The sequence below is a fragment of the Nicotiana attenuata genome, chromosome 7 (genome assembly GCF_001879085.1).
Source record: "Nicotiana attenuata strain UT chromosome 7, NIATTr2, whole genome shotgun sequence".
Taxonomy (NCBI): Eukaryota; Viridiplantae; Streptophyta; class Magnoliopsida; order Solanales; family Solanaceae; genus Nicotiana; species Nicotiana attenuata.
Window position 1 is genome coordinate 97,823,496 of NC_031995.1, and position 14,232 is coordinate 97,837,727.

Genomic DNA, 14,232 nt, shown 5'->3' on the forward strand with positions numbered 1-14,232 from the left:
TGCAATATAAAGATTATTCACATCAATGTAATTTATCTTATATTATAGTAAGCAGTGGCGAAGTCAGGAATTTCTTCCAAAAAAAACTAAAAAGAAAGAAAAAAAAATTCCCGACAAAAAGTTTTTAATATATGTTATATACTTTTAAAACCTAATATTTTACCTATACATACAGTGTAATTTTTCGATAAAGAATGATCAATTGACCACCTTTGCCAGAGTGTGGCTACGCTCCTAGTGGTAGGGTAGTTACTTTTATTAGATCACCGATTAATATTTAATATTTATGATAAAAAGTTATATGTTACCTGATGAATAACTAGTTGTATAAAAATATTTTAAATTGTTGGTGTATAGAATTTAATTATCGAGGACATGGTCCTAGACAGAAATTGTGGAGGTTAAGTATTAAGGTTGTAGGTTAGGAGGTAGTTGTGCATATTTCTACGGCGCACCAAAGTGAGGCCAGACTGTTAGGATTTAGTCTTACATTGCTAGTGATTAGTGTTGAGTTCTCACTACTTTATCTCCTCTTAGTGTCGGGCTTTATCTACTGGTTATTATTTTGCTTTCCATCTATTTTCTGTTTCATGTGATGCTGTTATTTTTTTCTCTATGATTTTTATTGATAGTACTGATATATTGCCTCTTTTCGTCTTCTTGAGCCGAAGGTCTTTCGGAAACAGTCTCTCTACCCCTCGGAATAGGGATAAAGTCTGCGTACACACTACCCTCCGCAAACCCCACTAGCGAGATTTCACTCGGTCGTTATTGTTGTTGTTGGTGGTCTATAGAACTTAAACTCTAAAAAAAGTGTGTGATAAAAAAAGTTAAATGAAAACCTAAGAAAAGGAAAAGCAACTTTAAAGAAAACATCGCTTCGTGTCTGCTGCTCTTTGTTCATGACCTCTAATTTACTCATTCTTCTTGATTATTATTAATTAATGACAATCAAAAATTTCTATAATTGGACAATACCATGTGCTTCATTTATTAAAATAACATTTACCAGATGACAAGGCCAAAGCAAAACTACCAAAAAAGAAAAAGGAAAACTTGCTCTTTTTTAGAATAATAACTTCATTTGAATCTCTCTCTCTCTCTCACTATCAATTGTTTTGGCATAATACATGAACAAGCCCTCAAATTTGATCTCAGCTGACAAGTACACCCTTTAACTTTGGGTGTGCACAAGTAAACATCTAAATTTATATAAAGTTGAACATACATACACAAATGCTGATGTGGCACTGACGTGGCATATACATTTTGGAGGTGTCTAGATGATTATTTTGTAAGTTGGAATGTTCAACTGATAAAGTAAAAACAAATTGAGGTACCTATTTGTGCACACCTAAAGTTGGAGGGCATAACCAGCAGAGGCCAAGTTTAATGGCCTATTTATGTATAATGCCATTTGATTTTCATTTTGTAATTGTTAAGTTTATCTAATTATTTTTAGTAAGAATGGAATTGTAATATACATTCACTTTCTTAACCTTTAGCGCTAGGTACACACCTTTTTTGGCTTTTCTAAAATATAACAAATATTCAGAAGTTGGTAAAGAACCGTCCCTTATTTCAGCCGGAATGAGTCTCGGAGACCCCGATACATGGGATATCAAAGTAAGCCGATATATGAACAATCAAATAATAGAGATAACGAATCTTAAGAGGCGGAATAAAGAAAACCTCGACGATTTATTTCAACGAAGAAAGCCTTCTCTTTCCGACCAACCAAAATAATAAGGAGGAGAAAAGACCTTGAAATAAAAATTCAAAATATTTCAAAAAATAAATAGTATAACTAAATGCTAACAATTTACTTTAGGAAGAAAAGGGAGTTTAAAAGAGGTAGATTATGAGTGAAAGCAAATTATATAACATACACTACCAATAGTATAAGTGATTACTAATCATTTGGAGCTAAAATAATTAAGGTTTTTTTTTTTTCACTTTTAGCCCGCGCCAGAAACTATTTATATTCGGTAATCGAAAAAATTATAAATTTGTATAATTTTTGTATATAACATATATATATATATATATATATATACAAAAAATATACATTTTATCGGCTAATTTTTAGAGCAATTATACGGTGTCATTTTTTCAATATTTAATTTTAGGTATATGGTTGGTAATTCAAAAGGAATGATGACCCCTATATATATAAAACTAATAATACTAACCTTTTTGTTTCTTATTTGGACTGAAATTTGAGGAGTTTGTAAAGTGTCTCAATACTATTCTCAAAAGACACGTACAAAGATGCCCAAGTTTGAATTATTTCTTTAGTATTAGATCTATAAAGACAGCCATGATTTCCTCCTACTACTTATGCAGAAAAACTAAACCTTATATTTTCTTAAAATGGCCTTTCATTAATTATGCCTTTTTTGGACCATTATAATTTTGATGATAATATTGATTAGTCCTTAATTATATTAAATTAATCTTCGAGCTCTGCTGGAGATGTACCTATAATTTGGAGGTAATGATTAGGCTAATCTTTGTCAAGGTACATAATTATGAGTCAAAAGACAATAACTAGAAGATACATGCCTAATTAACCTATGGTTAGTTACTAAGTTAAAATATAGGTTAAAGGAAACTATAAAAGTAATACTAGAAGAGAAGCATCAAAAGGCAACCCGGTGCACAAAGTACACTGCGTTTATACAGGATTCGCGAAAAGCCTGCACCCAGAGACTGACACAGAATTTGAAGGTGAAGGGGGCACATGACTGGACTGCTCAATCAATGCCCCTCAGACTTTCGATTTTAAAGGTTCCAAGCAAAAAATATGATCGTTTTTAATATATATACACATATATATTCAGAATTTGTGCCGAGGTTAACGGGGTCCGGTGACCCCTCTAATATATACATAGGTCCGCCTCTGGTTGCACCGCAAATGGTGTAATGCATGCAACGTATCCCGATGCAAGTATTAGTGGCTTATTCCATAATTCAAACCCATGATTTATAGGCCATACGAAGACAACTTGTTCGTTGCTCCAAGACTCCCAAACTTGAAGAGAAGCATCATTCTTGTTAAAAAGAGAAAGTTTAGATACTATTTTGGTACTCAAAAGAAAAGTGAAAAGAGAAATTGGTCATGTGCTTGTTAATGAAAATCACATGATCATTTGCTAATAAAACCAAGAAATAATGCCAAAACAATAAAGTAAATTAAAGTAAAAGGGTTTTTGAGGTTCTTTTATGCAGTCACTATCATGGAAGAATATGCATCCCTCCTGTTAAACCTTAGAAGACAGGTAACACTACAACTCATGAGCTGTCACATTTGGATTGGTTTATCAGACAGAATATTTGAGAATGGGATGCACGAATGATGTTTGTATGAGCTCTTCAAGCCAAATCACAAATGTAACAGATCTAGATTTTGAAACCTATTTTTATTTTATTTTATATTTATGCATTTCAAAACCTACTGATCTGACTAATTCAAATTCGTACTGATCTGACGAATTTGAAAATGCATCATGTAGAGCCCAGTGAAGGGGAAGCGCACTTGCTACTAGGGGTTTCTTCATTTTCAAGGCTCGAAATCGAAATATTTAGTAAGAGTGGAGGGATTTAATCTATCTCACGACACCCCTTGTTGATGGTCCTATTATGCATTCGGAACATACTGGTCTGATTAATCTGAATTTAATACTGATCCGACTAATTCAAATTTACAGCGTGTATTGTCTACTAGAGGTTTCTCTGTTTCCGGGGTTCGAACCTAAGCTTCTAGTTAAGATTAAAGGGATTTAATTCATCCCACCATACTCCTTGTTAAATGCCCTATTATGCGTTCGGAACATACTGGTCTGACTAATTCGAATTTACACTGGTTTACTAATCCGAATTTGCAACGCGTATTGTCTACTAAAGAGAGAAGCACTTTCTATAAGGAGTTTTTTTCGTTTCTGGGGCTCGAACCGATGCCTCTGGTTATAAGTAAAAGGACTTAATCCATCCCACCGTACTCCTCGTTGGTGGTCCTATGTTTCTATTAACCCTTTAAAGTGCCTTTAGTACATAGTATAATCTTGCTTGCAAATTAATATATATACCACAATGTCTACATTTTGTATCATTTAATTCTATCTCTCATTTCCTCTTCTCCCCATACCAATCTATCTATCACACCTTTATTGGATTTCTAATGGAGAATCAGTCTCCTAAATCAGAATCCTACATGCAAAAAGAATTGCCAACTTGTTATAAAGAAGTAGCCATAGAATCATTATCAAGATATTTCAAGAATCCTCACATTTTGGAAGGTCTAAATGATGAGAGCTCTTTAACTTCTTTTCCCAATATGAAAGAAATATTGGTTTCAAGTTCAGATTCAACAAAATTCTCTGAGTTTTTTCCTCTTAATTTCCTTCAAAATGATCAAGGGAATAATAATAGTATTATCCCTTTGAATAATTTTCTTGAATCATTTCATCATCATAATCAAGTGTCTGATCATCAAACATGTTCTTCACCAACTTCATTATCAAGTAATTACCCAACTTTAGGATTGTTTCTTAAGGAGCCTACCATTTTAGAGATTTCAAAAAGAGCAGAAGAATCTCTAAACAACAAGAGCCACAAGTATGACACTAATTCTTCTTTATTTCCATTTTCTTCACTAATTTCTCCTTTATTCCTCAATCTTTTTGGTAGTGTGTATATATTTTACTGCTATATAATGTCAATTATAAAAGGGCAGTCCAGTGCATCTAGTTCCGGCTATTCGGGGGATCCACCGAAGAGCCGGACCACAAGGGTCTATTGTACGCAGCTTTACCCTGCATTTTTTGCAACAGGCTGTTTCCATGGCTCGAACCCATGACCTCGTGGTCACGTGGCAACAACTTTACCAGATACGCCAAGGCTCCCCTTCATTATATCAAACAGCGTTTAGTACATTTAACAGTCATTAACAAAAGAAGAGATTGCATAAGTTAGGTGTGATTATGATATACAGTCAAATCGCTCTATAACAATCATCTCTTATAACAACATTTTACTATAATGACCAAGTTTTTCTGGAACTGATTTTTCATGTTATCTTATATTATATGTTCTCTGTAATACCATTTCACTATAGTGACCAAGTAAATGTCGGGACAAAGAATACTGTTATAAAGAGGTTTGACTATATGTTCAAGCTCTCAAAATGTTTGTTTTTCTTTTTTGGTCAGGACATCAGCTGCCATATTTCCAATGTCTTCACTAGATGAAAGCCAAATTCATCAGCAGCAACAGGCTGCAGCTACAACAAGTACAACAAATTGGCTGAAAATGAATCAAACATTAACAAATTGTACTACCACAAAAGGTTTTAGTGACTATTGGCTTAGTACTACAAAAACTCAGCCAATGAAAATCACAACAGGATCAAGAAAATCATCACTACATTATAATCAAGGTAATCAAAAGTCGTCTTCTTCTTCTTCTTCTTTGATCGCGACGTCTCAAGGGAAGTTATTTAGAGGAGTAAGACAAAGACATTGGGGAAAATGGGTAGCAGAAATAAGGTTGCCAAGAAACAGGACAAGAGTTTGGTTAGGTACATTTGATACTGCTGAAGAAGCTGCTATTGCTTATGATACTGCTGCTTATATTTTAAGAGGAGATTATGCACATTTAAATTTCCCACATTTGAAGAATCAATTAAAGGCAAATTCTATAAATGGTAATACAGCAGCCCTACTCGAGGCGAAAATTCGAGCAATTTCATCACAAACAAAGAAGACTAATGATCATGAATCTAAACAAGTACTATTGGTTGATGATTCAAGAATCAAGAATGTGATTACTCAGAATCAAGAAATGGAAAATTCTGAGAAAAAGGTGAAGAATATTAATCAAGAAAAGTTATTATTAGAAAATAATATTGATGGTGTTCAATTAAGTAGAATGCCATCTTTGGATATGGACATGATTTGGGATGCACTTTTGGTTTCTGATTCATCTTGACATTCAACAGATGTATTTTTTTTTTCATTTTTTTTTTCATTTTGACCAACATTATATTTCAAGATCAAAAGCATACATAGTTGTTTCTCTTTTTTTTTTTTTTTTTTGGAAGATTTAGTGACACTGATTGGATTTCTGTACATGTTGTTCAAGAGGGTGTTCAGCAACATTTTTTTTAATCATGTAATTTCTTGTTTTTAATGATTCTATGTTTGTTTTGTGTGTGATTTATCAGCCCGGTGCTTTTAGATGTTAATGTTGGTTGTAAAGTACAGACGAATTTAGGATTTAAAGTTTAATATTATAATAATACTATATTGGTTTCAATTTATGTGATACTTTTCGCTTTTTGAGAATCAGTTTAACTAATATTTGAAGTTAAATTAGATTAAATTAACTCAATATTTTAAGAAAGTTAAATTTAGATACGAAAATACTATGCAAAAAGTACTATAAGTTGCAATTTTTCTCACGTCAAGTTGAAAATAGGCATTTTAAACTGGTTCGAACACTTAAAAAAAAAAGATTCAATTATACGAGGAGAAACTTTATACGCTTTGTTAAGAAACTATGAGGTTTGATGTTCTTGATAAAATATTTTTAGCTTTTTTGGAGGTTGCATTATGGACGCTGCAAAATCCACCGGTACATCTACCAGGTAACTCTATACCATCAAGGCTTGAACAAATATAAAGAAATCACCTAGTATTTTTTACTTCCACGGGGGTCTAAATATGAGATCTCAGGGATCTCCTATATTCCATTGACCACTAGGTTTACTTCAAGTTTTTAAATTTTTTTTTACTAATATATAGGTGGGAGGAAAATAATTAGAACCAATTTCGACAAAGGGGATTCGGATGAACTCTTTCCGACCCTAGCTCCGTCCATACATATACGTCCATCAATTATTATAAATGATTTGCTAGGTCAGTATGTCATTAACATACCATAAAAGAAATTGCATAACATCACAAATACAAGCTTTGATTGATCTCATTAACCTATTGTCTAAGGTTATATTATATTTCAAATTAAGTATTTTTGCTCTCTTAGCTAGACTATATAAGTTACTAACAATTATCATTTACCTACGTTACTGTGTAATTTAAACCTTTCAACTTTCAAGTTAAAATAGCCGATATCAACAAGTTAAAACATACTTGTGCATATTCATCTTGGAGCAAATAATTACACCCCTCATTTTCCTTTTACTACTATAATAGAAGGTAATGTAAAAGCAAGAGCGCAAAACTACGATCGACCATCGGGGTTTGTGGTGGGAGGAATAAGATCCCTCTATCCTAAACTCGAGGAATTGAGTTTGAGTCCTAAAAATGAAAAAATTTCTGAGTCCCCTTTAATGAACCTTACGCGGCACGAATCTTAATACTTAGAATATTATTAAGAATAAATTTCATGCGTTGAAAGAGAAATTAAAGTGTTTAATTTGTTGTAGGATTGTCATGAGTCATGATGTTCCAACTTATAACTTGTTCATCATTATCATTGTGTGCTAAATTTGTTTACTTAGGAATTTTTGTTATTTAAATAAAAGTATAAAAATCGAAGTCAAATACTTATTGTTTTTTTAACCCATCTCAAGGGGTTGACTTTATCATTTTCTAATAGTAGAGTGCAATTTAAACTCTTTTTTTTTTCCCTTTCCTTGGTCATAAGACTTTTGACTTTTCTTTATTATAGAATCACTAAGACTATTAAGGCCAAATAAATTATTTAAAATCAAATATGTCATTTGAGTAATGGCTCTTACACTATCACTAAGACTCAAGAAAATAGCTTTGACAATGTACAAACTTGTTGGTTAAGCTAAATAAGAAAAGTCTTTTAATTATTCAAAAGAAAATAGTTGACAAATTGTTAATATAATTAAACAAAGCTTTCGAAAGTTAAGAAGAACTTTAATTAAATCAATGTCGAAATGCACAAGCAAATGACATCAACATCAGTAGTTACTATAAACTGAAAAAAAGATTGGGTTTGGTTGGTATTTTTATAACATAGAATAATTACTAAAATTTCCTATCACGATGATATCACAATAAAAAAGCCATTAGGAAAATAGAAAGAAAAAAAACCCATTGTGAGGTTAGGAGCAGAAGCGGATTCAGGATTCCACGGTCGCGGGGTAACATTCAATACAAATTTATTACTGCTCAAAAAGATTGATACGAGAGACATTTAATTGTATATATATAAAGTTTTTGCCGAAGTTTTCAAATGCCGGTGACCCCTCAATCTATAGTCATTGCTCATAAAGATTAGTACGGGGGGCAATTGTAAGTATATATAGATTTTTTGTCGAAATTTTCGAGTGCCGATGACCCCTCAAACCTATAGTGTAGGTCCGCCTCTAGTTGGGAGACATGGGAAAAACTTTCATAATGCACATTTTTAAGACAACTAGAGAAAATAGATGAATGGATGAAAAAATAATAATAACATAGATAAATGAAACTTTAACACCAAATTCATGTCCTCAAGGCCAAAAAAAGATATTTTCAAGTGTTATAACATGTTTGGCCAAGCTTCTAAAATCAACTTATTTTGAAAAATATTTTTTTTCCTAAAAGTTGGTTTAAAGCAGTTTGTCCCTGGCTAATCAATTTGATAAGCACTTTTGAGCAGCAACTACTGTTTGGCCAAGCTTTTAGAAACTGCTTCTAAGTATTTTTTTTTTTTCTTATCAAAAACTACTTCTGTTTCTAATCGAAAGTACTTTTTTTCTTCCTAGAAGCTTGGCCAAACACCTCAACTTTGTTAAAAAAGCACTTTTTTGGCTGTGGAGAAGCTCGGCCAAACAGGCTATTAGTCTCCTATTTTTAACCATGCATAGAGCACTTGAAGAACAAAAGACAGTTATCTTTACATCAAAATGGTTCATGCTTCCAAATTGTGTCCCAACTATGCTAAAAACTTGACAATTGAACAACAAATAATCACTAAGTCAAAAGGTAACTATAGTTAAGATAGGGTGTTATCTCTAGGAAGTTAACTAACTTGAGTTATGCCATGTTATATTTTCTCCACAGTTGGTAATAAATTTTTATCTTCTAGGAAAAACAAAACTTTCTCCTTACTATGTTGAAGTTCTTTTTGTTTATCAGCTTCATCTTCTTCTTCTTCTTCCTGCATTTCTTTATCCTCACATTCAACCATGTCGACTCTCTTAAGCAACTCGAATTCCTCTTCATCGCCCAATGCTTCCACGCCCACGTTGTTGGTTGCCTTTGGAGCCTTCGCATCTAAATTCGGGTTTGTGCCTTTGTTGTTCTCCAAGTTGCTTTGCGCACATTTATCGGAACTTGGTCTGTACTCCGGACTCCAAGAAATGTTTCCGTTTTCACTTGGTAGTTCACTCTGCACATCAATCATATCGACGTTGTGTTCAATGGGAAGTTGTATTTGCAGCGGATTATTAACGACTTGCCCTGTTTTTAATCTCTCGCGATAGTCTTCCATCTCCAATCTGTATCGTTCTTTGTCTTGCAAGGCTCTCTCCTGATAAATCTGAACTCAACAGAATATAACCATAGGAAGTCGTTAGCATGAAACAAACACGAACAAGCATACATCTTGAAATGTATAAATGGGAAAAAGGGTAATATATGACCTTGCACTGTACGAATTAATTTTACTCTCAGTTATATACTTGGGTGCCATTCATAACTAAATGTAGAGGGTCATATTAGAACCACATCCCCAAAGTATTTTGATACGTTGAATCCACTTAGTCCATGCTGGAGCTAGGTCATAATCAAGGACGTATACGAGACAATTTGTCAATGGCAAGAGAATGAATGGCCCAAAGTACAACGGAGGGTAAAGAGATATTTCGTATAATAGAGGGGTAAATTTGGGCTTTTTCCGTATATAAATTATGGAGTATATCATTTGGTTCTTACCATTTTCTCGGGTACGTTTAGGTTGTTCCACAATTCACCTATCATCCGACTAATCTCCCTATCCTTCCCAGGATAGAGAGGTTTCAGCCTGGCGTGTTGCTCTGCGAAGAAAAAGTTATAACCACTTCTGTTAGGCTTAGGATGTGCAGGATCGCGCTTCTTAATTTCACATTTCTTCCTACGTTTTCTTCGAACTACTCCAGTTGCCGATGCTGCTTTCCCCGCGTTATAAACAGGTAGATTCTGATTTTGCAACTCTTGATGCATTGTGTTCGTCGGAACCTGATATAGAACACCTTTAAAATCTTCAGAACCAATCTTCACTGTAATAAGATATCCACTCTCAAATTTCCCATCGATGACCCCACACACTGGCGAACCTGTCGATGGTGCTGCAGTTTCTGCAAGCACAAAAGAAATATTTCGATCTTAATATTTCATCACTTTAACAACAGGAACTTCATTTCCAAATATCTGTATATAATCAAATAGTAAAGAACCACTCAAACAGATAGACACAAAAAAGGGCCCCAATTCGGTTACCACAACCTTTAATACTTTTCAGCTTTTTTGGCAATTCACCTGCAATATAAGATCTAATAACTCATGAACCAACAGCACACCGCCACAAGGACATGTACAAAAACTATGTACTCGTTGCTATTCGTATCATTTATATATAAAGCCTACGTCCATTGTGGAGATTATACACATTATTTGTTAGCTATAGTAGGAACTTTATCGAGCTTCCAATCCCATCGAACAGTTAAAAGCATTCTCAAGATATTTTTACTTCAATATGAAACAGAATTATCAATATATATGACCGCTCATCTAATCATGTGAATCTGTAGATACAAAGTTTTTGAGACTCCCACGTTCCTACCTACCCCCATCCCCTGGCTCTTGCGCCAATCATCTTTAGATTTGTTAGTCAGGATATATTCAAATTTGTCAACAGTTTTAGTAATTCTTGTTTCTTGATCCAGTAATTGTAACAAAACTTGTTCCTTCTAATTTGAAACTTCAATAGATTTTAGTTTGACTAGCACAGAGTTTCTATACATTTAGAAGAAAACATTTGCATTCTAAATCCGCTTCATAATGGCAATGGCTTTCTTCTTAGAATTGATCATATCCCTTCACTCCATACATCTCATAGACTTCATCGTCTATATTGACGATAGTATTGTGGAAATTGACTGAGAAGATAGTCACTGCCATAACAAACGGTAGATTACCTATATGTTACGAATTGCGATAGCATATAAGGCAAGTATTTAGGAGAAGAAACAAGCTCAGTTGATGATGTTTACCGAATAACTAAGTCCAAAGATTGAGTACCTCACTCCCAAAATGGATTATTCTACGCTATGCTATCTTTTGAGAAAGTTCTACTCTATGTTGCTCGGACTCTCCGAAAATGTGGCCGGATACGCGTCGGATCCTCCAAAAGCAGTGCATTTTCTAAGGATCCAACACGGGTGCGGCTACATTTTGGAGAGTCCGCGCTACATAGGTTCTACTTTATGCTATCTGAAAATTGAAATTCCATCTAAATAGATTTTGTTTAAAACTTACAGAAGTTTATATATAAGACATTTAAGCCTAACCAAATTCTTGGAACTAGCCACTTTTTTCCTTTTTCTCCTGAGGAGCATATCTTGATGATCTCGAAAAAGGACGTCAGAAATTTCTATATACATGGATTAAAAGGTTTCTGAAAGACATGAATGATGGACGATGACATAAAGATTCGGAATAACTCTTACCAACATGTTTTTAAGCCGTAAAATATGAATTTCTTGTCAGTTACAAACCCCAGGAATGGCCAAAATTACCAGAATGCAAAGACAAAAAAGAGTGAAAACAAGTGCAAGGACAAGTAAGCAACCTTCAGGAAATGTTGTTTCTACCATCTGCAACTTGGGCGTGGCAGCTTCTATTTCTGGTGACGGAAGCACATATCCGGCCAAGCCATGTGGTGGAGCTGCAGCATGTGAAACTTGCTGCAACACGTCTGCAGGATATCTATGTTTTATAATTGAGAAAAGCCTCGACGCAACTAAGTAATTAATGCAAGACTTTACACAAACCAGGAGAAGGGGTCCAGTGCTTCGCCTTGAAATAGTAGACTCTTTCGTAGTGATAGATCAATGAAATATAATACTTCCGGAGGATAAATGAAGCATTCGTGGCTGAAGAAGGAAAGCTAAAAACTGTTGTTACTTCTTTCCATCTTTTTTCCCCAAGAACCTGCAATTTCATTTGAAAAATCCAACTTGTAAGAAGAGCAAAACAGCTACAGATTCAACCAAGATTTCAACTCAATTAATCCAAGGCGTTAGAGCACCAAAAGTTTGAAGACAATGAGTTATATCAAGCTCTATTACCTTTGCGATACCACCACGAGTAGTTACCTCGACAAAGAGGCGATGCAAATCCAGCGGTTTCCCCCCTATAACAGGGATCCTGAAAAATCACAACCAACAGAAGCATTAGTGAATGAACCGAGTGAACTATACAAACTTGAGACAATGATGAGAACGGAGAAGCCTATGGCATTATATTTCATGTTTGAAGCATTTGATACTTAGCAAGAAAAGTCTGAAAGATTGGTGGAGTATATTTGCATAAGGAAAGCATAAAAGTTAGCAGATCGTTTAGCACTTATAAAATTCCTGATCGAGCATTTTACACTGGAAACTAGGTGAAAGGCCCACTAAATGGAATGTTATGACCACTCATTGGGGCTCGGAGAACACGATGTTGAATAAAGAGCATCCTTAATTGAATAGAACAATCACAAGATGTATGTGCTTGTTATTTGAAAAGATTTTCTTTCTTGGAGGAAGTTGAAGTCAAACAGCAAATCTTAACTTATTCATCAATTAGTCATGATCAAGATGAAAACCCAGGGCTGACTGATCAATAGAAGCAGCGGCGGAGCCAGAAATTCTAACAAGGATTCAAAAGAACTACACTAAAAAATTTCTTTACATAAGGGGATTTGACAAGTTATCTTTACATGCTTTTTTGTTTTACTTATACATATAGTACGATTTTCCGGCGAAGGAGGTTCAATTAAACCCCTTCACCATACATAGCTCCCCCACAGAATAGAAGCTCCAACGAGCTTTAGTTTGAGCGAAAAAGAACTTCTATTTAAGCATGATCAGGATGAAATCAGAGAACAACTTATAGCATATCTCCCATTTTTGAGTAGGCAGTATGATCACATCAAGCCTCAGGATTAGGCCGGAAAACAACTTAAGAAAGGATATTTACAGTTATTTTTTATATTTAGACAACATATGGCAGGGAGGCACAGCATGTGACGGAAAGAGAAACCGGGTTGGGGGCAGCCAACGGTCTCACCTCACCTTTAATAAAAAGGGAAAAATCATGGGAAAGCAAGTTCAATCGGAGGCATAATATGCTAGGTGATTTCTTTCAATATGCCTAAGTGGTAACTGTATTGGTGGAATGTATATATACTAGTGAAATTATCCAGGTGCGCACAATCTGTTCCTACATTACCATTATTTAAAAATAAATAGATACAGGCCGGGTGGGGTAAGACACGAGAGTTTAAAGGGCAGTCCGGTATACTAAGCTCCCCTTTGCACGGGATCCAAGGAAGGGCCGGACCACAAGGGTCTATAGTACGTAGCGCATTTCTGCAAGAGGCTATTTCCACGGCTCGAACCGGTGACCTCCTGGTCACATGGAGGCAACTTTACCAATTAACCATTGGTTCCAAATAAGCCAAGAAGAAGAAAAAAAAACTCACATGAACTTGGTTCTCATAGCAGCATGGAACTTCTGCAAAGTATCCATAAAAAGTTGAGGAGAGGCCACAACATTTTCATATGTAGCCAATGGAGGTGGATATGGATGATAATTTGGGGGTGCTACTCTGAGTGGCACTGGACTGTTTTCAGCAGATGATGATGCCATTTTCAACTTCTCATAACATACAAAATCAACTCTCAAACTTCAATCACTCCAATGCTTGTTTTCTCAAGATTCTTCTCTATACTGCAGACTACACAAATATGATTTTAAAAAACAGCTAGAAATGCCAGCAAAACTATCAAAGAAAACAACAAAAAGTGTTCAATTTTTTAATCTCATATAACCTTAAGGTCAAAATTAAACATGTAAAAGGTTTGTGATAGAAAACAGACAAAAACTAGTCAGATGAAATTTCCAGAAAATAAGACTAATGAGTCCAAAACCAGTTAAGAATAGTCATATACAATCCAATAGTAGATGCAAGAAGATCCAAAAAGATTATAAGAAACAGACAAAACCA

General features: G+C 34.6%; 2 protein-coding genes across 4 annotated transcripts in view; one reads left to right on the top strand and one right to left on the bottom strand.

The window, feature by feature from the left end:
* On the top strand, nt 4,038-6,155 carry LOC109229540 (ethylene-responsive transcription factor ERF062). The gene is made up of 2 exons (XM_019395014.1): nt 4,038-4,617; nt 5,211-6,155. The coding sequence occupies exons 1-2, from the start codon at nt 4,181-4,183 to the stop codon at nt 5,986-5,988; spliced, it is 1,215 nt and encodes a 404-aa protein (XP_019250559.1). The 5' UTR covers nt 4,038-4,180; the 3' UTR covers nt 5,989-6,155.
* The window catches only part of LOC109229541 (high mobility group B protein 15), a 6,588-nt gene continuing 1,182 nt past the window's right edge, over nt 8,827-14,232 (bottom strand). For 2 of the 3 annotated variants that reach the window (XM_019395015.1, XM_019395018.1), the window contains 6 exons: nt 13,708-13,962; nt 12,308-12,386; nt 12,011-12,170; nt 11,809-11,934; nt 9,915-10,315; nt 8,827-9,519 (listed from right to left, as the gene is read on the bottom strand). In XM_019395015.1, coding sequence (XP_019250560.1) covers nt 9,025-9,519; nt 9,915-10,315; nt 11,809-11,934; nt 12,011-12,170; nt 12,308-12,386; nt 13,708-13,874 — 1,428 coding nt within the window. In that variant the 5' untranslated portion in view covers nt 13,875-13,962 and the 3' untranslated portion in view covers nt 8,827-9,024. The remainder of the gene's footprint in view (nt 9,520-9,914; nt 10,316-11,808; nt 11,935-12,010; nt 12,171-12,307; nt 12,387-13,707; nt 13,963-14,232) is intronic. The other variant, XM_019395017.1, reaches the window with a different exon arrangement.